The sequence below is a fragment of the Ailuropoda melanoleuca genome, chromosome 1 (genome assembly GCF_002007445.2).
Source record: "Ailuropoda melanoleuca isolate Jingjing chromosome 1, ASM200744v2, whole genome shotgun sequence".
Taxonomy (NCBI): domain Eukaryota; kingdom Metazoa; phylum Chordata; class Mammalia; order Carnivora; family Ursidae; genus Ailuropoda; species Ailuropoda melanoleuca.
In genome coordinates, this window is record NC_048218.1 from 87,323,701 (window position 1) to 87,351,558 (window position 27,858).

The following is a 27,858-nucleotide window of genomic DNA, read 5'->3' on the forward strand; positions in this document are numbered from 1 at the left end:
TCTTTTCCGATAGTATTTGATGCTTAGCCTCAGCAATACTATATTAGAAATTTTGCATCTCTAAGCATGAGATGGAACCTTTGGTGGATGATTTTCTTGTTTAGGATTTACACTGAATACAAATGTATTAAAGTTTACATACAAGAACACTCTAATCTTCAAGGTAAATACTATTCTGATTTCCTTCACCAAAGATTGGTTCTAGGACTTTGTATGAATGGAATCATACAATATGTACTCTGTGTCTGGCTTCTTTTGCAAATCATAACATTTGATGTTACATGTATCAGTAGATTGTTTCTTTTTATTTCTAGGTAGCATTCCATCATATGAGTAAACTACAATTTGCTTACCTGTTCTTCTACTGACAGACATTTAGACTGCTTCGATATAGACGTATTTTTATTTCTCTTGGATAAATACCTAGTCTTTGGATTATTGGGCAATATGGTTGATATGTTTACCTTTATAAGAAATTGCCAAATCACTTTTTCAAGTGGTGGTGCCATTTTATACCATCACCAGTGAAGTATGAGAATTCCAGTTACTCAAAAAACTTGTCACTGTATGGTGTTGACAATCCTTTTAATTTCAGCCATTCTAGCAGATATATCTATATCTATCTATATCTTTAACTATATAGATATCTTAAGATTTTAAAATATATCTATCACATTTACCATGAAATACTGATTGTACTTATCTTTTGGGTCCATTATATTTGCCTTTTGGGTGGTCTCTATTTCTCCCTGAAGATCATTTCCTTTTAGCATGGAAACTCATTTTCACATTTCTGTGTAGGAAGGAGTTAAGGGTTAACTCAGCAGCCCCGGATTGCTCAAACCTAGCACATTCACTCCTGAGAGATGAGCTCTGAGCCCTTGGAATATTCTGCCTGAGTCTTTCGTATGCCTGAAGTCCTTGGTCATAAACTATCCAGTAGTTTATGCTAACAGTGTGATTTATTGCGAACTCCATGCTGAGGTCTGATTCCTGATGTGACTCCAGTGATATCTTTATGTCCAGATGCCAGTGGTCCAAACCATGAGTGATGCCTCTCTCTTTTATAGCCTAATGCCAGTTTTCTGTTGTTTGGTTTGTTTTGGCTGCTTGGAATATATAATCTTCACTTCTAGTCCTCTGCCTGGTTTTCTGAGCTTTGGGAGATTTTTTCTGCCTGGCTGCCCTGCTCTAAACTTCAACAGCTACCACTTTGCACATGTTAATGACTTACAGTATCTGGGGTGGATTTCTCTCAGTTTACCTACCCTGCCTCCTCACCTCCAGCAATCACTGTTTTGTACTCAGGAAAGTTCTGAGTGCCTCAGAGGACTTTTTCTCATATATCCTTCCTTGCCTTCAGCCACTGGCAGCTACCTCTTTGTGCTCAGTGGCGATCTGGAGCACCTCAGAGGGATTTCTCTCAGCAAACCTAACTCAGGTTTCAGCAGCTGGTCTTTCACACGGTGAATATCTGGTATGTTTTGAAGGTATTTCTCACAGCTGATCTGCCCTGCCTCCAGCTTTCGGTGTTCCACCTGTGTGCTCAGGGAAGATCTTGGGAAATAGGTGAGGCTACTGGAATGCTAAATCATCATGTTATCTCAAGCGGTCTGTTATAAGTTTATTAGTTCTGCTGATTTTTCCTCACCCATGTCTTTTGTAGATCCCTCCTCATCTTGTCATTCTGCCATAATTGAACCAGCTCTTCTCTCCCAGAAAGGACTTACCAGTTCCTGGATTTCAGTTTACTTAGGCTTATTTGCAGCCTTAGATCTCTAAGGCTAGGGTGGGAGCAGTGTCCCATGCAAATTTTTACATCCCAAGTGGAAACACAAGTCCTATACATAAGCTTTATTTAATAAAAATAGAAGGTGTAAGAAAACAAATATTCATTTATTTATTCACTCATGAAATATTATTGCGTGGTCTCTATGTACCAGATATTGGAAATACAGCAATGAATAAAACCATCTCTTCTCTCAAGGAATTAATAGTCTTCTGGGAAAAGAGATAATACACAAAAATTAAGATATATAAAGTGTTAATGATAAATGCTAAAGAGAAAAAAATAAAGCTCAAAAGGAGATGCAAAATGTCAAGATGGTATTTCATATTTCGAATACTGGAGTCAGGAATTTCTCGCTCAGGTGATTTTGAGTAAAGATCTAAAGAAAAGATAATGCGTCAAACCTATGACCTTTTTCAATCAGAAAATTGGACGTTGGGAAGTGCTATCTGCCAATGTCCTAGGAACTGCTCTATGATGTGCACTGTTGTTCCCCCAACCTTCTAACAGCACCACCATCTCCCCATACAATCAAACATATACAGATATAAATTAAATAACAACATAGATACTATCATGCTTGAACATTTACAAATAATAAGAAAAAGAATGTTAAAACACAGTGCTGTGAAAGAGTGCATGTATGAAGAGGCACTCCAATATATTACTGTGATATATATAAACTAATATTTTTGATCCAGAAATTTGATATTCTGGAATTTATTCTAAGAAAGTGTAAAACACTACAGATTAGTAGTGACTCCATGACTGAAGCCCGGAAAGCCAGTGATCACTTTACAACTTGCTGAAACCTAGCTGCCACCAAGTACACACACTTGTATGAGGTTAATAAGAGGAACATAACACAGCATCCGCTGCTTCTGCTATGAGAGGATAGTCGCAGAGCTGTTGGCCGCCACTGCACGCATGGTAAAGAGATGTGATTCCGGCTTTGTGGTCTTCAAGGTGCAGGTGCTGGGCAACAACATTTCTCTCTATGTTATGTGGTCCTAAAGCCAATAACTGAGCTCACTGGACCTTACTGGAAGTACTGGGCTCTAGATTCAGTTATTCGGGCAGTAGCTTCTTGAACCCTACACTTTTTTTTATCATGCAGAGATAGAAATGCCCTTGGAAGGTCTCTATTATCATCCTGTTATAAGTCAAGCCTGGAAGACTTGAAGGTGGCTCCTGCAGCCCTTCTGAAGCCTTTGTAACAACTAATTCCAAATCAAAAACCCATTTCTGCCTAAAGAAATGCCTCTTGCTACATGCAACTGTCTAGTGACTGATAAAGGAACTAATTGGAAAGAGGCAAGAGGTATGTACAACCTAATATATTGTAGCAATGTTAATTAAAAAAAAAAACAGCACCTTTCCACAGTATATAAATGTTCTTAAAAAAGGAACCAGTTAACAAATATTTATATAGCTATGTTATAAGATAATATACATTCGTTAATTGAATTTATTATTTTGAAAAAAATTCCAACCCTACAGAAAGGTTATAAGTATGTTACAATAAATTCTCCTATACTTACTTTCATTTGATTCACTCATGTACAAAAGATATTGTAATATATATATATATATATATATATTTAAAATGTAAACTATAACATTTTGAGAGAAATTGCAGATACAGTTTCCTTTTGGTAACAATATGTCTACACACATTACACAAAGGAAAATATTCTCAGTGGTTTTCTCTGAGAATAATTACAGGCGATTGATTTTACTTTTGTGCATGTAGTGTTTATAATTTTTCTATGAAGAACAAAATAAATTAATGAAAGGGGATAGAGTAAGTCTCAGGGAATTCTTTGTAATGTATATAGCTCTTTATCAAATTCCTATTTCTAGGATAAAGTGAAAATGCCAATCACCTTTGTGGCTTTTCACCAAGCTAGAGCCTGTCACCTAATTTTGGGATCATGCAATATCTTATTATTTTCTTAACCTATAATTACCTACTGAACATTATTGAAACTTGCTTAACATTTTGGATGATATGCCATATCCAACTGCAAGATATGTCATTTTATTTCAAAGATGACTGAGCTTCATGTAAAACATAATTTAGAAATTAATATCTTTCATTCAATTTCAGAAATTTTCAAACAATAATTCTGGATTACTTTACTTTCAAAGTATACTGCAGAAAAGGGTACCAGTTCTGATGCTCTGATTCTAAACTACCTTTTCTTTATAATCCTCTCTAGATTCATGTCTATTTTAGTTTTACATCTGGGCCACTGCCATCTTTAACTCTTCCTGGGGTTACCATTGACTCTCCCAGATAAATGAGTTGGAAGTACGTCAGGGTGAGATGGGTATCACAGGTGAGTGTCTACATGTGCTCTCCGTATTTATGCGTTATGCTGCCATAGAAAATAGTTTTAAACATCAACTCCAGCCTTAAAGTTGTCATGGTCTCTTATATTCACTTACTGTTAATATGTAACATATAAAATATAGCTTATACACTTAGAGCCAGAATTTGTAAAGGCTCAATATAGATAAATAAACAATAAACATGAAAGTTAACAACCCAGAAACGAATTGCAGGCTCTCATGTACATTATGCAACGAAACGAACAAACACAAATAAATAGGGGATGGATTCCGAAGTGAAATACTCTATAAATAAAGACTGGCTGGAGCAACCACCCATAAAAATGTTCAATCCCTCTTCACAACACCTACACAATGTTGGAGCACCTTAAGATAATTCACCCTCTTTGAGAATTCTTCCGTAGGCTGAATTGAAATGATTTCTCTACTCTTTGGAGACCTACACAAAATTGTTATCATGGCCCTCAGGAGTATTGTTTCAGGGTTAAAATAGCTTAATTTCTTCTGCTGTTTAATTTATTCATCACCCTGGTCCTAAAATAATAATTTCCCTACTAAAAAATATAGTTAACAGTAGTTACTGTGGAGAGATTAGTGTCAAATTATAGGACGCTTAAGGCTATAAATTTGCAGGTGAAATTCCAGATCAAAGGGAAGGAGTCATCAGTGCCTTCGAGTCTTATCGGCACTGTATATTGAGGTGTGTTTCTGAAAAAGTGTATGTGAATTGTAGATCTTGCCCTTTGAAGAAATCCATTTTCAAAGTGAAGGGATTGAACACTTACTTAAGCTTCTGTAAAAATTCCAACTTTTGGGTGCATGTAGGGTTTGTTTAAGCAGCATTTCCCCAACCACTTTCACAAGATACCTATAGGAGAATGGTTCTAGAACAAAACAAATTTGGGAAAGGCTGCATGTCCTATTTGCCTCTGGATCTTTGCCGTGCATCAGATACCTACTGAAGGTTCTATTTAGTATATCTTTCACAACACACACTGGGAAATATGAGTTTAAAGCAAGATTCATTATCATGCTTATTTGTTCAACTGTTCTTTTAATATTATTACATCCATCTCCTCTCGCTTCAGAGTTCACTTTTTAGCAAAGCGTTTATTTCATGTGTTATTTTGACCAAGAGCCAATCTAGATTTTTCATTTTAGATTGTTTTTTTAAATCATTTAAATTATTTTACATTACATTAAACATTAAATTATGTTTAAAATGCACAAAATAATGATTACATATACATACATGCTGTGAAATGATTATCCAGATCAAGATAATTAACATATCCATCAGCTCACATAGTGAACATAGGTAACTGTGTGTGTGTGTGTGCATGTGTGTGTGTGTAGAATGCTTCAGATCTATTCTAAAAAACTTTGAAGTATACAGTACTGTTATTATCAACTCTGGTCACCATGCTGTACATTAGCCCAGTGTCATTCTTTGGCATTTGGATATCCAATTTTCCTAGCATCATTTATTTAAGAGTATGTTCCTGATACCCTGTCAATAATTAGCTGACCATATATGCGTGGCTTATGTCTATACTCCCTGTTCTATTCCACTGACCTATGTGCCTATTTTTATGCCAGTACCATACTGTTTTGATCAATACAGCTTTGTAATAGATCTTGAAATGAGGGAATGTGATACTCCCAGACTTGTTCTTTGTTAATATCACTTTGGCTATGAGAGGTCTTTTGTGGCTCCATAAAATTTTAGAATTTTTTCAATTTCTGTGAAAAATGCCATTGGAATTTTGACAGAGATTGCATTGAATCTGTATATCAATTTGCAAAGCGTGGACATTTTTAATAATAATAATTCTTCTCATCTAAGAACATGAATTATCTTTCCATTTATTTGTGTTTTCTTCCATCCTTTTCATCAATGTCTTACAATGTTCAGTATACAGGTCTTTCACCTCTTTGATTAAATTCATTCCTAAGCATTTGATTGTTTTCAGTGCTATTGTAAATGGCATTGTTTCTATTTATTTACTTTTTAAATTTTATTTATCTATTTGAGAGAGAGAGAGAGAGAGCATAAGTGGGAGGAGGGGCAGAAGGAGTAGCACACTCCCTGCTTAGCGGGGAGCCTGCCACAGGGCTTGATCCTGGACTCCAGGATCATGACCGAAGGTAGATGCTTAACCAACTGAGCCACCCAGTTGAGCACCCCAATGGCATTGCTTTTAAATTTCTCTTTCAGATAATTCATTGTTAGTATACAGAAACAGTATAACTGTAACAGTTAGTATACAGAAACAAATTATTTTGTTAAAGAACCAAGGGAGCCATTCAAATACGAAATATCAACACAAATACAAATTTGTTTGGTCAAGATGCTACTTAAAAATATAACTAACAAAAGCAAAGGAGCATAATTTATACAACTTATTCAGGGTAAGCACATGCCACTAGAAACTAAAATGATCCCAGTAGTTATATTTGAAGAGGTGTTTTAGTTTGCTTGTTGTTTGTTTTTAAGTAGGTTCCATGCCCCGCTCGGAGCCCAGTGCAGGGCCCAAGCTCAGAACCCTGAGAGAAGACCTGAGCTAAGATTAAGAGTCAAATGCTTAACTGACTGAGCCACCCAGGCACCCCTGAAAAGATGTTTTGTAAAGCATGAAGCCATGTCTGCTTAAATTAATTTCATTACTCAGAGAAATTTTAGATAAAATATCATACCTCATAAGGACAAAGCATTACTATTGTAATTGCTATATAGATAATTAGCTGCTGACATCAGTGGTAGGTTTGTTTTTTTTTTTTAAGATTTTATTTATTTATTTGACAGAGATAGAGACAGCCAGCGAGAGAGGGAACACAAGCAGGGGGAGTGGGAGAGGAAGAAGCAGGCTCACAGCAGAGGAGCCTGACGTGGGGCTCAATCCCATAACGCTGGGATCACGCCCTGAGCCAAAGGCAGACGCTTAACCGCTGTGCCACCCAGGTGCCCCCAGTGGTAGGTTTTTAACTAAAATATATTAAAGATCAAGTGGGGGGAAAGGACAATTAATTCATCAGAATAAGTTTCATTTTTTTTAACATGGTAAAGTGTATTATATTGCATTAATGATGTTGTATAGGTGAAACAGTTTTATCTAACCTGCCAACAATGGTGATTCACTAATAGTTTCCCTGAGTAAATGGACATTCTATTGAGTCCTGTAGGGGTCTAGTGTCTAATATACCAATCAAAAAGTCACAGACTAAAACTAAGTCAGCTAAAGCCATTTATGAACATGATATTCATTTTGATTGCATGAATGTGTTCACAGTAAATTTGTTAATATTTTAATATCTCTAATTGTTTGCACTATTCTTTGTCTATGTCATCCAAATATTTAAATCAGCTGCCTTCTGAAATTCAGGGTTTTAGCCAGGATCTAAGACTTCCCTTGATGCCTAGATTTAAATAAAAAGGGATTTACAAATTGTCAGCATATACTGAACAGAAAACCTTGTAAAACAGTAATAAACTGGAGGCATTGCTTGGTTTTAACACAAAGAAAAGTATTATTGTAAACCTAGGAGATGCATTCACCTGCCAATAGAATCACAATTTCAAATGTGAGACTTTACTGAAGTGGTAAATTAGTGTAAGATAGGATTTTAAATCAGTTTATTAGTGTTTACGTTCACTTCAGTTGGCTACTGGTAGTAGAAGCAGTGGAAAGGAAGATCAATCAAGTAGAATTAAGCAGAATCCACTGAAAAGAGTTGTAACTTATAGTGAGCAAGAAAGCACAGAGAATGTCTCTCCCTAAAAACTAAACAACAGATAAAAACTAAGAAGGATAAAACCAAATTCACAAACAAAAACGACGTCATGTATCATGAAAGACAAGTCAGTGGTAAATGCTTCAAAGTCAATTCTACTTTCATATTTTACAGCAAGTAGAATAGAAATTAAGCGTTGTTTCTGTACTCTCTACTAAAATTATCAACAAAAGAGAGAGAAAAAGAAAAGACGGTGTTTTAAATTCTACCACTGTACCTTTTATACTCTACCACTCTGCATTTTGGTCAATGTTATGGACTAAACTGTGTCTTCCCAAAATTTATAGGTTGAAACCCAGCCACCAATGTGACTGTATTTATGGAGGTAGACCTTCAACAAGGTCATTAAAGTTAAATGAGAACAGAAGGATGGAGCCCTAATCCTATAGGACTGGTACCCTCATAAAAAGTAGAGGAGACTCCAGGAATGAGCATGCACGGGGAAAAGACCATGTGAGGACACAGTGAGAAGGTGGCTCTCTGCAAGCCAAAGCCAAGAGAGAGGCCTTAGGAAAAATTTACCCTACCTGAATCTCATCTTGGACTTCCAGCCTCCAGAATTATAAGAAAATAAATTTCTGTTCTTTAAACCCCCCAGTCTGTGGTATTCTCTTATGGCAGCCCTAGCAGAGTAGGGCTAGTCATTTTAATTCCATTTTTATTCGTATAAAAATAAAATCAAGAAAAAAATTAATTAATAACTCTGTTATTTGAAAGTCAGGCTTCCAGAAACTCACACATTTGAACCAATTATGCGCTGGGGCTAACATATCTCCTCTGTCTTGACCCTGTAGGGAATAGCGGCATGGTCAGGCAAAACGGAAACCAGCACTGTGGCATTTCGTAGCAACTGTACAAGTACCACGACAGACACAGCCATGGCAGTTCAGTACCCGTCAACACGAGAGAAAAAGATCAGAAGCGTAACGGAGTTGCACTTGACTTGAGCAAGGAAATGGAAATGGACATCAGTTGTGTGGTTTGAAAAGAGGCATAGGTAGTTCTGGAAAGGGGCAGTGGGCTTACATGCTCGAAGTATTGAGCTTTGACAAGACAGATGGTTAAATGTCTTCAAGATTCTGAGTATATTCAACCTTTTTGCCACTGTTATATAATAACATGATTCTGAATTAAACCAATTTCGTTGCCTCTTTCCTGTGAATTCCAACATAGCACACATTACATTCACCCTAATATTTTAGCTATTTATGTATGTCTGAGGTTCATGGTAAAGTCATAAGCTCCCAGGCAACAGGGGCATTTCATCTACTAATTGTGTTCCCTACAATACCAACAGCAATGTCATACATACACAGTAAGGTTCTTTATAAATATTTATCAGATTATAGAGCTCTGCAACAGACGGGGATATTCATAATGATTTAATACTGTAGTCTGGTTCTGGGCTCAATGCTCTAATGAATGCAGCTGAATTAAGATATATGTACTATATTTCCTGGTGGGTAGATCTTGGTATTAAAAAATAAAACATGAAAAATTGTTTAAAAGCACTATAAAACTAAGGAAATGTTTGCTACTTTTTTTCAGGGACTTAAAAAAATAACAACACTGTCTATCCTGTGGACTGTCTTATAATATTGATGCAATCATTTGATTTTGATCAGGTTTGCCAGTGTCTGGCAGGTGCTTCAAAAGTGACATTTAAGAAGAATATAGCTAGATTGACTACTTTCATATGTACAAATGCTTCAGACTTGCCCAAAATAACCTCTTCGAAATTTCATCAATGTTTACTTGAGACTTACAGAGCACCGATTAATATATGGATGCCTTTTCTAAAGGCAAAATCAATACCTTCTGTGAACTATGAAAGATGATATCAAAAAATAAAAATGAAACAGCAGTATATATAGAGGGGGATGTGTGTGTTTGTATTGTATCCTAATATTTAAAATTATTATTTGGGGAGAAATCTTACTTTATCTTGAATTCCATAACTGACTTTGCATGAAGACAGTAGTGTTTCATTAACTAAGAGGACATCAATCGATATATCCTTTATTGTACACTTAAGGATCAATGGAAATTGTTTTCAAGAAAGACTTTTCTTCTAAAAAAATGGATCTTATGAAGATCTTTTATTTAAATGAGTACCTATATACACATGTGTATATATATATATATATATATATATAAGATTTCACAATATATAATCAACAAAAAACCTGAATCGAGAATATATAAAGAATTCTTACATATTGACAAGACAAAGATGAACAATTCTTTTTTTTATAGGTAAAATCCTTTTTTTTAAATAGGTAAAAGGCTCAAATGATCCTTTACAGAGGAAGAGATCCACATTATTAATCATTATTAATCATCAGGGAAATTCAAATTAAACCCCAAAAGATACATACACCAATATGTTGATGCAGGGCAACTAAGACATTCATACATTGCTGGTGGTAGTGTAATTAACACTTTGGACAATTCTTTGGCAGTGTCTACTAAAGTTAATCATGTGCCTACCCAGTTACCTTGTGATTTCATTTCTAGATAAATACCCAAGAAAAATGAGTGCACCCATTCTACCAACACACGAGAATAATCATAGCAACTATATTCATTATAGCTAAAACCTAGAAGTAATCATCCAAATCCAAATGACCACCAATCACAGAGTAAATATTAGGAAATTCACACCAGAATCTCTTAGAGTACTATGTAGATGAGATTTTAAAATTTAACTAAAAGGTCCATTTATATTAGGTTATTGGATCTTATACAAAATTCTTAGTTTTATGTAATTGACATACTTTTTGATGTCTATGATGCACATATTAACATTACCATTATAAGTTAAAAAGGTTATTTCACTGTATTTTTGCATAGTAAAATGTAAATAAGAAGTAAATATGAACAGGAAGTTAACATTTTTGCAAAGGAAATAGAGAGGTAATTAGGTAGTTTATAATTTGAAACTATATTCATTTCTGAAATGGGGATTTTAAGAGAAATATTAATATTTAATTTTTAGTTTTTGGATTAAGATTTTTAATTCTAAAACTTACAAGCTAATTTAAGTGAACTAAGTTTTGGGGGAGAGTAAAAATATTGGTAGCACAAAGGAAGCAGAAATGTAGATTCGAAGTATTAACAAAACTAATAGAAAAAAATCAATCACATAAGGCCTAAGTTCTTGTGTCTTATTTACCATCCAAGGGGTACCTCACTTCCTTTAAGAGGACAAATGAATTTATTAGTTATCAGTGTTATAATTTAGGAAAATTGAGCATTTTTTGAGATTTTTATCAAGTTATAATGAAAATTTCCAAATAAACACCAATGAAGAGAGAGTAGAACAATTAAATCTCATGTTCCTATTACCTAGCTTTGGTAACCATCAGTTTTTCATTATTCTGTAATTTTTTTTAAGGTCAATCTTTCATGAATTCTAAGAAAAACCTATAGTCAGTGAGCGTTTCTGAATCTTCAAAAGATTCATTCTCTCCACTCAGGATGATTTATTTATTTATTTATTTAAAGAGTTTATTTCTTTATTTGAGAGAGATAGAGAGAAAGAGAGCATGAGTGAGGGAAAGAGAGAGGAAGAGGGAGAGACAGAATCCCAAGCAGACTCAGTGCTGAGCACAGAGCCTGATGTTGGGCTTGATCTCCCAACACTGAGATCATGATCAGAGCCAAATCAAGAGTTGGATGCTTAACTGACTGAGTCACCTAGGCACTCCTCCACTCAGGATGATTTAATGCAAATTTAGTAGACTAATTTCAGAGAAATGGCTTCTTTTCTTAATTCAGTGGTTTAATTCCTCTTCCTTTCAAAATCAAAGTTAGAGTACCAAGCTGAAGGAAGAGCTCCAGAAGTAATGCATTCATCCCAGACATGACTGACTTGCTATCCTTGTCATCTAGACGTTATAAATCTACTGACACATGTAACGACATGGACATATTTAAAAAAATATTTTTTTTAATTTAAATTCAATGTAGTTAACATATACTGTATTATTAGCTTTAGGGGTAGAATTTAGTGATTCATCAGTTGCATATAATGTCCAGTGCTCATCCGTCAAGTGCCCTCCTTAATGCCCATCACCCAGTTACCCCATCCCTCCATGCGCCTCCTCTCCAGTGACCCTCAATTTGTTTATTATAGTTAAAAGTCTCTTATGGTTTGCGTCCCTCTCTATTTTTATCTTATTTTATTTTTCCTTCCCCTCCCCTATTTTTACCTGTTTTGTTTCTTAAATTCCACATATGAGTGAAATCATATGGTATTTCTTTCTCTGACTGACTTATTTTGCTTAGCATAATACCCTCTAGGGATGCCTGGATGACCCAGTTGGTTAAATGTCTGCTTTTGGCTCAGGTCATGATCCCAGGGTCCTGGGATAGAGTCCTGCATTGGGCTCTTGCTCGGCGGGGATCCTGCTTCTCCTTCTGCCTGCTTCTTCCCCTGCTTGTGCTCTATTTCTGACAAATAAAAAAAAAATTAAAAACAAAAAACAAAAACCTCTTTTTCCATCCACACAATTGCAAATGGCAAGATTTCATTCTTTTTGATGGATGAGTAATATTCCATAGGAAAATATATATATTTATATATAATACATATATATCACATCTTTTCTACTCATTCAGCTGTAGATGGAAATCTGGCTATTGTGGGCATTGCTACTATAAACACTGGGGTGCATGTGCCCTTTCGAATCCCTATTTTTGTATCCTTTAGGTAAATACCTGGTAGTGCAAGGTCTGGGTCATAGGGTGGTTCTATTTTCCATTTTTTTAGGAACCTCCATATTGTCTTCCACAGTGGCTGCACCAGTTCGCATTCCCACCAACAGTGTAAGAGGGTTCCCCTTTCAACATGGACATATTTTTAAAATCATTATGCTAAGGAAAAGAAGACACACAGAAAGGACTTTATATCGAAGGATTCCATTGTTTATGCTATTCTGAAAGACAAAACCATTTGGGCAAAAATCAGAGCAGTCTTTGCCAGGAACTAGGAGTTAAGAGAGGACACTGAATGCAAAGGGCCATGAGGGGACTTTTTGGGAATGGAAATACCGTATATCTTGATTGTAATGGTGTTTATATGCTTGTACACATTTGTCAAAATTAATCAACCTGTATACTTAAGAAGGGAGAATTTTAGGGGTGTCTGGATGGCTCAGTTGGTTAAGCTTCCGAGTCTTGGTTTTGGCTCAGGTCATGATCTCAGGCTTGTGGGGTCGAGCTGCACATGGGGGTCGGTGATCAGCAGGCAGTCTGCTTGAGCTTTTCTCTCTCCTTCTCCCTCTGCCCCTCCCTTTGCTTACATACACTCTCTCTCTCTTTCTCAAATAAATAAGTAAATCTTAAAAAAAAAAAAAAAGAAAGGATAATTTTACTGTATGTAAACCATTATTTCAGTTCATCCAGTAAGTCTAACTTAAACAAAAATAATAGCATACCAAGATCTAAAGGACCAAGGACAATGAAACTATCATCTTCCTTAACTGGGATAACACATTTAAAATGAAATTTGAACTGGTATTTGATTTAGGGCAATCATTTCACAGTTTTGTTTTTTATCAAGCTATAATCCATTAAAATATCCTATATGTGTCTAGTTGTTTTTTTTTTAAATAAATACAGTACATTGAATACTACATCAGAAACCAATGAGATACTATATGTGGGCTAATTGAATTTAAATAAAAATAAATAAATAAATGCAGTACTGTATATTAATCTTTAAAGATTCCATCTGATATATTTATTTCCACCACATGAACTTAGTGAGATTTTTTTTTTATTCTATACATTGTTGTACAGGATATTCTGTATAATCTTATGTCATCCACAATTTAGTCAGCATGCTTTATAAAAAATATTGTTCTTTGCAGGAAAATCATTTTTGATTTGTTTTTGTTTGTTTTACACTAGATTATATGAAATATGTGTTTGTATATGGTAACAGAATCTAAGTAAACTGATAAAAATATAAAGGTTCTGAAGAGTGATAAAATGTCTTTGCGAGTAAAGTTACTTATGTTCTGTTATAATCAGTTCCTCTAAAAAAGAAAGGATTTATTTATTTATTTGAGGGGGGAGGGGCAGAAGGAGAGGGAGAGAATCTCAAACACACTCCCTGCTGAGCATGGAGGCTGAAGTGGGGCTTGATCCTATGACCCTGACATCATGACCTGAGCCAAAATCAAGAGTCAGACGCTGAACCAACTGAGCCATCCAGGCACCCCAGTTCCTTTAATTTTTTGAAGGAAACATTTTAAATCTTTTTTAAATGCTACTAGTGTTAAATTATTTTCAATTATATAAATTACTGTGAGGTTTTATTTCTTTCAGCTCTCTTCACCTTTATATTTTTAAGTGTGTTTATATATTTTGAAGAAAAATATCTGGCATTAAATCATTGTATGCAAATATATCTTAAATTGCTATATATATAGATGTTTTGTGTTAATACAATTCAGTGTATATAGTTAAGTAATTTCCATCTTTTAAAATTGCATATGCTTTTATTTGAATTTGTGATAATCCTACCTTTCTAATTTGTCCTATTGAACACATATACGCTCTCTCTCAACTGAAAGGAACTTTTCCTTGAGTAAATTAGAATTTATATACTAATTCTTACATCAGTATAGAAACATTTTCAACTATCAAACAAAAAGATTCCTCCCCCAAGCAGATAAGCATGTACATTTTTCATGTCGCTATTCATTACTGATAAATCATGCTGTACTTTTAGATAATTAGGTTTCAATGCTAATATTTTACATTTCTCTGTTATAAGATGTGCAAAGATATTTTAAAAAGCAGTATATTCTCAGACATGTCTATAGATAGATATTTCTCTAGATTTAATAGTCCTTAGTAGTTTGTTGCTTCTATTTGCTTGTGAATTCCAATGATTACTTATCTTCCAAAGTTCTCTATATATAAACATTGTAACATGAGAGAAGGAAAAGACAAATTTTAAACTAACCCTCCCCAGTTGCTGGATACTTGAGCTCATCCAGGACACTTCTCCCTGATCACTCACTTGTGCAGAAATATCTTAACTGTCTAAGAAAGACATCTGCAGCTGATTTTCTTCTTTGGGTTTTTTCCTAGGCAGGTAAGAGAGTCATAGAATGCAAAGCAGTACAAAGCACATGAGGAATTTGCTTACAGAACTGGATATAATTTAGGGCATGCACGCTGGGGTTTGGCTGATCTCAAATGTACAGATTTATCTATTTCATCTCTCATAATGTCTTCTTTATTATACTACATATGGAAATGTCAATGAAAACTCTTAAACTAGAAAATACTTTATGAAAGTCATAAAATGTTAGTTTGCATTACATTTCAATCAGGCATTATGGCTAAACTAAAGCACTGTTCATTATCTAGTTCAGTTTCTATGATACTCACTGGAAACTCTGTGGGCATCTAAAAGGTCATTTCTAATATACACCAATAACCCTTCGGGTTGGGAGAAAACCACCTCCCAGTGGTGACATTATTATTTTCATTCTGAGAAATAAACATATCATTTTATCTGTAGTATAAGTCATAAAAATAATGCAAAATAAAAATGAACTCAACTAATGAACAGGAAAGATATTCTGAAAAACTTTTTGAAACAGGCCAGAAGTGACTAAGTTTTTTTTAAAGATTTTATTTATTCATTTATTTATTTATTTATTTATTTATTTATTTGAGAGAGAGAATGGGTGAGATCGAGGAGAGGGAGGGACAGGCAGAGCTCAGAGCCTGACTTTGCGATTTACCTCAGGACCCTGAGATCATGGTCTGAGAGGAAATCAAGAGTTGGATGCTTAACCAACTGAGCTACCAAGGAGCCCCCAGAGTGACTAAAGTTAAAAAAATAAATAACTAGTGAGACATTATCTCAAACTACATGATTTTTTTTTCAGGTTACTCTTTTGGAAAATGCATGCTATCTTTTCCCATAAGATTTTTCAAATAATATTTTCGAAGTATCTTGGAATTAGTTATCACCGTATTCTAGAAAGTGGACACAGATCCTGCTTTTAGGGGACTTACAGTGTTATTGAAAAGATAGGGCAGGTCTCAAATTTGCTCAAAACATGAGTGAGGGGGAAGAAATCTAAAAGTAACCAAGTTTACCAAAAAATGTCAAGATTAACAGAATTGGGAACTTGAGAAATAAATTCAATTTTTAAGAAATAAATTTACATTTCTACATATGTTCTCTGTGACTGTAAAATTCTATCTGCAACTATCACCATAGCAAGGGCAGAATTACAGAACACAAGAAACTGGTTAAAGGAATATTGATAAAAAATATGCAATACATTATTTCTTAAAGCATAGATGGTTTGTGCCTATTAAAAATAAATGAGAACATCAAGACATGCCAAATTATAGAGAAATAGGCAGTTTGCATCATTTTTTTAAAAAGTAGTTCATCTTACCTCTATGACCAGTTGCCGAAGAGATGGTGAAGCTATGGAATGTAGACTTGAGTTACCCCTTATGGGACTGTGGAGACTAATGTAAGCCACAACATTTCTCTGCAGAACCTTCTTGAAATCCTGAAACCAAAACAAACAAAAAACCATTAAATAAAAGTAACAGATTTTACTTTATCAGTTATGAGTTGAATAATAAACACCCCCTACTTAAAATCATTACATTATACAACTACTGTTTTAAAAAATGTATTCTATTAGAGTGTACAAAGGTCATAAAAGGATTTTATATCAAGGGAATAAGGAGTTATATATCACACATGACAAAATATTTTTAAGCATGTTCCTGAAAAAAGTCAAATCTTAAAAGAAAATGTTCTTAAATGGTTAACATGGTTTAAGATTCAACTTTAGTGTACAGATAGAAAAGTTTACTCTAGCCGCAGCACTTAATTTTATAGTTACTGAATTAGAGAACAGACATGGGTAAACTACTTTGGTGATTAATCGAACTAGGCCTTTCCTTTGAGACAGTGAGCTAATTTTTACAAGAAGTAGCTCTCTATCCTAAGCAAAATGGGGCATAACACACATTTGTCCCTGCACATATTACCTGAAATAAAACCTGGTACATTTTATGCACATGAGTAGCATAAAACGATTTCAGCCGAACAGTTTTTCTACTTCTCTGATGATCCCAACCCCCCAAAACTGAAGACAACTGAGCCTATAAATAAGGTGCAAAGAAGGCCTGCTGTTATATTCCTCCTTTTTTGCACAAATACTTAATGACTAACCATCATGGTGACAATTCTATAGAAATGACCTAAAAACTGTCCCACTTCATGTCTTGGGACCTTACCTTTCTTCCTCCAACACTATGACATGGAAGACTACAAGAGCCAGTCTCCCTAGCAAATCAGTATGTGACTCCGTTTTAAGTTGAAAATTCAGCTAGACCTCTGTAAGAGAGGTGAAGACATTTCATGTAAAATTAATAAATGTTTTAAATGGACAGGGATGATGAACTGAAGCTTAAATTCTCTGCTTTGCACATACTACTGTTTTTAAAGAAAACGTCCCTTTTTAAAAAAATGTCCCACAAGTGCTGTGGCAAAACAGCTTCTATTTACACACTAGCACATAGACACTGTATATATGTCAGTCCGTTTAACACTCATGAGAACCTCACATTAGTAATATGTGTGGGGGAATCAAGTCTTGGAGGAGTTAATCTCACCTAAGACCACAACTTTTTATGGTAGAAAGAATTAGAAGTCAGACTTTTTGACTGTAAAATCTGTGGTATTTCTACAGTCGCCTGTGAAAAATGAAGAATCTTCAAAAGAAGAAATGGTACTTTTCATGTAGCAAACGGTACTATTTTATTTAGAAATGGTACTAATTAATTAGTAAAATGTGATAATTTTCCTCAAGGACCAAGATCAGTATTGAGTCACTTCTATAATAACTCTATCACTATAAATTCCAGTTTTAAGTTGATTGACCAATCTCACCCAAACGTTTAAATTACAACAATGGGTTTCAAGGGTTTCCTGTGCAAGCAACATTAAATAGGGCAATATGACATGTCAACAAGTGCTTCTTCACTCATCTTCACTAGGAAATCTGTTCAGAGCATACATTGATTTCAGCCTAAAAGAAAATGTTTCGCTCTCAGGAGTAGAGTTGGTAAAAGACAGAACAGGAAACTAACAGTTTTCTGAATTCCTTCTAAACCAGAGAGTTACAAAATGGCTTCAGGAACAGTATTGTAATAATCTTCTGAGATATAGTAATTTTATATAGTGTACTTTATAAGCCAATAATCAAATCTATATGTTATTCACCATTTTCTTCACTCACATATCTTTGCCTACCTAGTCATGGAAAAAAAACAGAAAGTGACTGAACTGATAATTAGTTGCCAAACATGCCTACATACATAAATATGTTAGGACAGAGGTCCCTACTCTTTTTGAATAGGAAGAACCTTTTTCTAAAATAAATACTTTTTCCTAAGGACTCCCACATTATAGATTTTTTAGTTGTTTTAGCTGTATCTGCTGATAGAGAAAAATATAAAATGACCAAAAGATAAAATGAATTTGGCAAAACTAAATTTATATTTTATCAAACACAAACAAATCTTCTCAGTTTGAAAATATAATTGCCCACATACATGCAAGGCCACGTTACTGATTCAATTTACAGGCTATGATGCCTGATGGTCAAATAAATTCAAAGACTTTTTACAATGCACTTCCCATGCCTAGGGGCTCAGGATATATAAGTTAGGAACTACTAATGTTGGACAAGCAGACTTTCGGAACATAGCTTAGAAATACACGTGTTAATTTAGGATTAACATAAATTTAATGTGAAAGTTACTAGACAGATATCGAGAAGGCTGTATGATATAGCGGAATTAATTTTTGGAATTTGAAAATCTTTAAGACACTCTTTTTAAAATGTACCTTAATGTTGCAAGAAAACTAAAATTCTGTTTTATGATGAAAAAAAATTCTGAAATACTAAAATCAGCCCAGATCACAAATATACTCCCCAAATTGCTTTTTAACTTGTTTATGTCTTTAAAGTAAGTAATTTGGAATAGAAGTCTGAGAGGTTGGTTCAGCTATTACATTTTCCATCTAACTTAAATTTGTCAATTTAAAAAGGTTCTTTCAGCAATAGAATTTATTTATTTGAATTAGTTCTTTTGAATATAGAACAAATATTCACACAAGTAATTTGAGTATGAAAAATATTCTCACTTGCAACATGTATATCTTGATAATTTTACACTAAAATTTCTCCATTTTTAAGTTCTCTTTTTCTTCAAATTAAAAAAGACCCTTGCTATTTCCTTTTGTGTATCTTTTTGATATTTTCATTGAAGTCAATAGACATTTTATCTTTTTTTTCTTGAGTACTTAAATAAAAAATGAAATAGGAGAATTTCCCACTAGATATTTAGGGGGGTTTTTTTCCCTCCAAAGCTGAGACAGTAAATAAACTAGAATATCAAATAGCTTTATTTTCCTAGATAAAATTGTATAGATTTTTTCCTACATTTTTCCATAACCCTCTTTAAAAAATCATAAAATAAATAGCATATCTAAGAGTTTTTAAATGTTTTCAAAGTTTTTAATATGGCATCAATCCAATTATCAGTTGATATATCCCATTAAAATACAGTGCATCTGTGAAACACAGACCTATCAAAAGCATTTGAAACTTAAACATACCACCCACCGCATGTTAGATTTCATTTAGTCAAAGCCTTCCTAGGGTACTATAGGTAGGTAGGTTAATAAATAAATTTGTAGGAAAGAAGGAACAGAGAGATGGAGGCATAGGAATAGAAGAAGGATGGAGTAGAGGGCGTGAGAAGGAAGGAAAGCACTATTTTGAGGCCAATATACATATTGTATAGCTATGGTATGATGCATACCATATATGGTATGCATCTACTACCATATTCATATATGGTAGTAGATATTTAACATAGGAGACTGTTTCCTAATTTCAGATAATTGCCAGAAAGTTAAAAAAAAAAAAAGTAATTGTATGCATCACCTGATCTTTTCTTGTCCAGTAACTCAACCTGTCTAAGGAGAAACACAATAACCAGGTAAAAACAATTGTGGGTATATCAGAGTCTGTAGGTCTGGTAGCAACAAGAGTTAAGACAGTTGCAGCTCATACACAATTCACTGGGGTCTAATTCCCACTCATTGTTACAGGTGATCTCAGCAAGTTGGCAGGTAGAACATCTTGTTTGAAAGGCACATTCTTATCCCTGGCTTCAACAACTTTATTTTTTCAACTTTAGTCAAAAAGAGAGAGAAAGAGAGAGTGCTTGACAGCAGGAAAAGCACAGTAATTAATGTTCATTTACCTCTCCCCATTCATAGGAGCCAATATTGCCAAAAGCTGTTCCTCCCCATGAACAGAAAACAATTGTGCGGTCTGGTCTCCACCCTTTCTTAACTCTTAACATCAAGGCCCGGATAAAAGCAGTGATGATGGCAGTGCTGCTGGCCCATTCTTGTCCGTAAGAACCATAGGCGGTGTGATGGTGGCTGCCAACTATGATATACCGGTCTGGAAATGGAAGGAAACGAGGCCCATTAAAACAAAATGCAGCATGAGAGACTATGGACTCTGAGAAACAACCTGAGGGCTTCAAAGGGGAGGGGGTGGGGGAATGGGATAGGCTGGTGATGGGTAGTAAGGAGGGCACATATTGCATGGTGCCCTGGGTGTTATACACAACTAATGAATCATCGAACTTTACATCAAATATCAGGGATGTACTTTATGATGACTGACATAATATAATAAAAAAAAAACATTAAAAAAATGTAAAACTTCACAATAAATTTAATGACATTTACATAATCCTGTTGCACAACTGAGCTACAATTATGTAAAATTGTCCTAATAATTAAGACTACTTTAACATTTTTCACCCACTGTCTTGATTCACACATCTGCATATATCAAAGCAGAGGCAGCTGCTGAACTCAATTATGATTCCAAAGCTTAGATCCATATTACTGTCCTTTGCAACACGCATATTAATTAATGAAGTATACAAATATGCCACAATGAAACCTTTATCTAACATTTTTCCAGAAACAGAGTGGGAAGTGCCCTGTAAACAATGTGTGTATGCTCAGTAAATATTAATGAACTATTAATACATATGAGGGAGCAGTTATTCAGTAGCTGTAAATATTAAATAATGTGGTAGTCATATATGGATTTTGAAATAAATGAAGTATTTAGGGAATTAATTACAGCTTCCAACCTAGAGTTTTAGCTCCTCTCATTTCCCCGAAGGAAAAAAAAATCAACATCAAAAGTCATCCAACTACTGTGAAAGTTTTCTTTTCACATTATTTCATAGAATCATACAAAATTCATTAGACACAACATAAAAAGATCTCCATTACACGTGGATGGGGACTGCTCCATGTACATTACTGACTATTGTCAATAATAAGGTAGAATAAAACTCTATCTTCAGAGTTTCCTCTGATTTTGTTGCCACTGAATGTTCCTGGTATAGAACTATATTTATTTCACCAAGTAGTCCTATACATCTGTGTAAAAAGATTCCTTCTCCGAGTGTCATTTTATTCAGAGATGTCCCATAGCTCAATGGTGCAGACTTTGAAGCCAGCCTGCTTGGGTTTGCATCCAGGCTATTCGATTTACTAGTTGCGTGACCTTGGAAAGCTTATCTAAGCTCTTTATGCCTTGACTTCTTCAAGTATAAAATGAAAATACAAATACCGCATACATCATTGACTTGCTTTGAGTTTTAAATGAGTTACTAAGTGTAAGGCACTTTGAACAGTGTCTGACACATAATCAGTACTACCTGTGTGTGGAATAAATGAATTACTCCTTTACTTCATGGCACCAGAAAGCTATTGGATGGGAAATCATTGCGCGAAGTTATTTTAGCTTTCCACACTGATTTTAGAACCAGCAATGAATTTGATCTGCTAACATTTTATCAAAATTTAATTAATGGCATATACAGAGTGGTTGCAAATGTTGAAACTCAGGGGATTTATTTACCCATCTCTCAGATATGTGTGAAAGTTCTGCTGGGGATTATCTGTATTCTGGATAAACGATATCCAAAGCCTTAATGATGGTTTCTAATTTTCAGAGTCATTAAATAAGAAAATCATGTGAATGAACAGCCAATACTTTTGTGTAGAATTCAAATAAACAAAATTTGGGAAGCTTTGCTTATTATACACTGAAGAATACTACTGGTAAATTGATTTTAAGAAATTGATTTTTTTCTATATTGAATTTCAATTAGGAAGGCTCTTTACCCTCAAGCTAATATAGTTTTGTACAATTTGGCTTTTCCATAAAAACCAGTAAATGCAGCAATGATGATAAATATTTCTGGTGCTTCAATTAGAGATTCTTATGATGGAAATTTGTTGAAATAGTTGAAACGCAACCACGACAATTTCCAAACCCATTTATATCTTGTATTTAAAGACATTAAAATCAGAGGTTGTTCAACATTGCTACTGTAAAGAAATCAGAGAAAATATGAACCTTCCATAAATTTTCTAAGAGCTGGCTGGCAAGAAACTTGGGGAGATGTAAAACTTGATCTCAAATTCTCTGGGTTATCAATTACAGGGTCAACTTGACTAAAGTTGTGGAGAAAAATAATTCTCCAAGGAGAACTGGAGTAAATATCCCAACCAAATCAACAGAAGTGGCAAAAGTATGCGGACAAGACTGCCGCATTCTACCCTGTACACCGAGCACTCAGACAGCTGGAGGTGGCTTGGCCTCACAATGCATTCGGAAGGGTTGCTATGAATCTCTCAATTAATATACGTGCTAGTTACTTTTACTTTTTTAGCCTGCATAATATTATCTGAAGACGCCATGAACATCCCAGAGCGAGGTGTAAAATTATTTAAAGTTTAACTGGGTGATCATTTTCATAAGCATCTTCAAAACCTAAAGCCATGCAGACACTAGGCAGAACTATCAGGGGACCAAGGGTCGGAGACAGAACATAGATTACCACTGAAAGATTAGATTTTGGAGATAAAAACTTCTATTATTTTTTAAGACACCATTAAAACTAAAATATTTTCTTTTTTAAAAGGTCCTTTCTTGAGAAAAGTCAAAATCCCAGTGGTTATGCTATAGTGAAGAATAAACAAACAAACAAACAAAAAAAAACATTGGTTTTTGTAGCTTTTTTTCGTGAGGCACATGCCAGTTTAACAAATCTAAACTGTTTTCTCATTTTGTTTTGCTCTGTTTTTTTTCCCTTATACTCTCTACTTTGATTTATTTTCAAAGAGCGTAAGAAAGAAAACGAAGACCTACTTCTTGTTTTCATACTCACTCACTCTTAGAGTGGTATAAACTAGTTACATCTAAAGTAGGAAATGCCTTTAATTATGCTCTTACATTGTTATAGAGCATTTTCTTGTGATGGTTTAATAGATTATAAATACATATAGAATCTCAGCCCTACTTACCTGGAAATGTCAAGCCCTTCAAATATCCAACAACATTAGTAACTGTTTTGAATTTTGTAACTGTCTGAACTTGCATGCTGACAATTCTTTCATCTGAAAAAAAAAAAATTAAGATACTTGTTTTTCTAAATCCTGTTGTTTTTTCTTAAAACATCCAAATTAGTTTATCTAATATCATTAACAAAAGAATTCCAAACAATTGAATTTTTCTAGAAAATCCAAGTTACACCTTTTGACAAATATCTTTTGAATACTTTGTGTAGACTCTATTTTAGGTGCTTGTTATACAATGATGACTAAGTTACCACTGCTGGCCTCCCAGAGCTGCAGAGCTATAAAGAGCCAGTTCTAAACTCCACATTCAGAGCTACAGCAAAGCTCAACATGAGAGCACACAGAAGACCTCAGGGAGATGTGGACAACTCATATTTTAACAAAATACGTATCAGATAAAAATATTTCCAAAGAAATGTAAGTACTTTCCTACCTTCAGAAAAAGAACATGTGGAAGCTAATTTAATCTTTCCTGTATGACTCATTATTACCTTATCACATTGAAAACTATGAAGCAATACAGAAATTAAAAGAATAAAGATTTCTAAAGCTGTACATAGTTCTAAATATTCCAGTCTTCATTTTTACCTGTGTTGGTTGGTTTCTCACCTCTGTTCTAAATCTCCACCAAATAGCTCTGCCCCTTTGATTTCTTGTATTCCTATGCCTGATATTCAAAAACTTTGACAACAAATAAGGCAAAGACACCAATCCGGAGATATTTCAGTCACAGTCCTGAAGCTGTCTTTGAAGGCCTTTAGGGGTGACATGTATGAATTCTGTATTTGACGGATCCTGGGAAGTCTGGGGGTGAGGGGCTTCGAGGGGAGGTTCAAGGGCAGCCAGAAGGTTCTCTTGGTGGGGGGCGGGGTGGCAATTAGAAAGCGCCTAATGCAAAGTAGCTGCACTATACTGACAGGCCTTCAAATGGTACTTTTCTACTAGATGAAAATTGTTACGATAAGTAAGCTTCTTTCCTTGAATGTACCCTTTCTAACAATTTAAATGGGAAATCAGTATCCTGACTTTGTTAAAATTAAAACTAAAATAGGAGTAAAAAGGCCATGAGAGAATGCTGAGCACCTCATATATGAGAAACCGAAATCTGCTTAGAGTTCGAGTATTGTGGTTTTATTTTAGGTGCTATGCATTTGTGCTTGCTTTAGATGAATATACTTGGTTTTTTACAGCAGTTTCAGATTTACAGAAAAACTGATCAGAAAGCACAAAGTTCCCAAATGTCCAATCTCTCTCCCCTGTTTCTATTAACATCTTTCATTAGGATTATTACTGATAAGCCAACATTAATACATAATTATTAACTTAAGTCTATAGCTTACATTAGGCTTCACTCTGTGTTATACATACTATGTATACTGACAAATGCATAAGGTCCTGTGTCCAACATTACAGTGTCATACAGGATAGTGTCATTGCTCTTCAAACCCCCTGTGCTCTACCTTTTCATCCTTTCCCCACTCCCTCCTTATTGAATCTCTGGCAACCACTGATCTTTAAATTTCTCCATAGCTTTCCTTTTTCCAGAACCTCATATAGTTGGACTCATATGTTTGTGTTTTGTTTTGTTTTGTTTTAAGGTTTATTTATTTATTATAAATAGATAGCAAGAGGGAGAGGCAGAGGGAGAGGGAGGAGAGAATCTTAAGCAGATTCACCACTGAGCACAGACTCCAACACTGGGCTGGGTCTTGCCACCCTGAGATCATGACCTGAGCCAAAATCAAGAGTTGGGTGCTTAACTAACTGAGCCACAGAGGCACCCCTCATATGTTTGTCTTCAATGTTTAATTGCTGTTCTATATTAGTTCCTAATAGTCCAGACAAGTGAACTTAAGAGACTCATTACTTTATAGTTTTCAAAAATCTTTCCAGACTATTTTTGAGTTAGATGTGGATGAAAAAAAAAATTCTCTGATTTTGTAAGACTCTTTTTTTCCCCCTAATTCGGAAGTGAGAAAACCTTACAAGATATGCACACCTGCAACATTCTGCTTGGAATATTACCTTGCATTAATATAGTGTCTTATAACCTGTAATGATAGACATTTTCACATGTATACACTAAGTCTCATTGGATCTCACTGATTCTTGAAACAACCAAGTGAAATAGGTTCTATTATTTTTTATTGAATAAAACACATGGGGCAGAACTGGCACTCAAACTCAGATCTTCATATAAATAACATTTTTAGCTAGACAATAAAGTCTCACTCTAAGCCTCCATTTCTCTCATTATAAGATATTCTTGAGGGAATGACATTGCATCTTGAGTTTCTTGAGGAAACTATAGTGTGTCTTCTGTCTACAAACATTGTATGTCTCACTATCTCAGTTGTTCTTTAGGTCTTTTTTTTTTTTAAGATTTTATTTATTTATTTGACAGAGAGACAACCAGAGAGAGAGAGAGCACAAGCAGGGGGAGTGGGAGAGGAAGAAGCAGGCTCCCAGCAGAGCAGGGAGTCCAATGAGGGGCTTGATCCCAGGACCCTAGGATCATGTCCTGAGCCGAAGGGAGATGCTTAATGACTGAGCCACCCAGGCACCCCGTTTTTTAGGTCTTTTAATGAAGTTTTATATTTTGCTCCAGAAAAGTTTTGCACAGCTATTATTAAATTTATTTTTATGATTTTCCTGCTATGATAACAACATCTAATATTTATAACTTTTATGCTATTTAATTTCTTACCTAGGTCTTACAATGAGCCTTCTTGTTAACCTCCTATAGGTTGTAATAGTTGATCTATAGAGTTTTTATTTTTGTTAGTTTCAATTTAGACAATTACTTACCAAGAAAAGAGAGTTCTGTTTATTCCTTTCAAATTTTATAAATTTCAACTATTGCTCTTATCATCTTGTGTAGGACTACCAGTGCAGTGTGGAATAAAGACAATGAGAGCCGTATTCCTTGGTGCTTGTTTTGTGTTCTTCACTTTAAAAAGAGTGTTTCTGAGATTTTATTTTTTAAGGGAAAAAACAAACCAACAAGCAAACAAACCATGTTTGCTATAGGTTCCTGGAAAACTCCCTTTCAGATTACGGAAGAACACTTCTGTTCCTACTTTGCAAAGAGATTTTATCATAAACAGATGTTGAATCATCTTTTCAGATAATCTTAAGGCTTTTCACTTGACTGCGTTAAAAAATGCATAGATGGGCGCCTGGTGCCTCGGATCTGGATTATACAACCTCACAAATGTTTAGGGGTTTTTGCTTCTCCTGGATTTTCTAAGAGTTTATATGTAGCAAGGGATTATCCATTTTATAAAGGAGTGCTAGAATTCATACATAAACTATTTGGTCCTCATATTTTGTGTGGGGGATGGGGAAGGAGGGTACATTATCATTTAATGTATCTTTTCATTTCATTTCATTTCATTAATATTTTAAAATAAATCTTAATGGTTATAAATAAATTCAGATTTTTAACATGTTTATTTCTTCGGAATTTATTTGCACTTAGTTGTTCATTCTATTCTTGTGCTTCCAAAAAAAAAAAAAGAAAAGAAAATCACCATCACATATCTGTTTTTTGTCCTCTTTTTTAACATTAACTCACTCATCTTTTTTTTTTTTCTCTTTATCAGTTTTCCTAGAAGTATCTAATTCATTAGTATTTTCAAATGGAATTTGTAGATCCTCATTATATATTTTTTCCACTTCAACATTATGTTCTATGCTTACATTACCTGTGTTCAATTTTACCTGGATGCATTTAAGGCTACAGATTTTTTATATAGGTGTAGTATATTAATTTTGACATTATTATCTTACATTCTAAATTTTATAATTTTTACTAGCATTCTTTCTTTTTTAAACACTATCCTTAGTTTGCAAGTTATTTTTTAAAGATTCATTTATTTATTTTGAGAGAGAGAGAGAGTGAGCAGGGGGAAGGGGGAGAAGGAGAGGAAGAGAGAGAACCTCAAGCAGACCCCTGCTGAGCCCAAGGCCCGACTGGATTTCAGGAGCCTGAGATCATGACCTGAGCCAAAACAAAAGTCAGTCACCCAATCGACTGAGGCACCCAGGCACCCTCCTATCATTCTTTCTATAATATATTTAATACATTAGTTCAAATAATTTTTTTAAGTATCCAAATACAAGATGTATGTTACTATTGATATTGAACTTAATTCTGGAGAGAAAAGCAAGGTCTGTAAGCTATTGACTCTATGATATTATGTGAGGTTTGTTTTGTGACCCTATAGGTTCTTACATCTGATAGAGAATATACATTTTAATAAAATCTTTCATACAAAAACATGCATTCCGTATTATATGAGTGAAGCATTTCATATATATGTCCAGTAGATCAACCTGGAAAACTGTATGGCTATAACTTTATTAATTATTTAATATTTAA

The 27,858-nt window shown here is 34.5% G+C and overlaps 1 protein-coding gene across 3 annotated transcripts in view; it reads right to left on the minus strand.

Annotated features, from left to right (window-relative positions):
• Positions 1 to 27,858, minus strand: part of NAALADL2 (N-acetylated alpha-linked acidic dipeptidase like 2) — a 1,303,052-nt gene that overhangs the window by 282,233 nt on the left and 992,961 nt on the right. For all 3 annotated transcript variants that reach the window (XM_034662698.1, XM_034662699.1, XM_034662703.1), the window contains 3 exons: positions 23,421 to 23,513; positions 20,276 to 20,481; positions 16,375 to 16,494 (listed from right to left, as the gene is read on the minus strand). In XM_034662698.1, the coding sequence (XP_034518589.1) occupies positions 16,375 to 16,494; positions 20,276 to 20,481; positions 23,421 to 23,513 (419 nt within the window). The remainder of the gene's footprint in view (positions 1 to 16,374; positions 16,495 to 20,275; positions 20,482 to 23,420; positions 23,514 to 27,858) is intronic.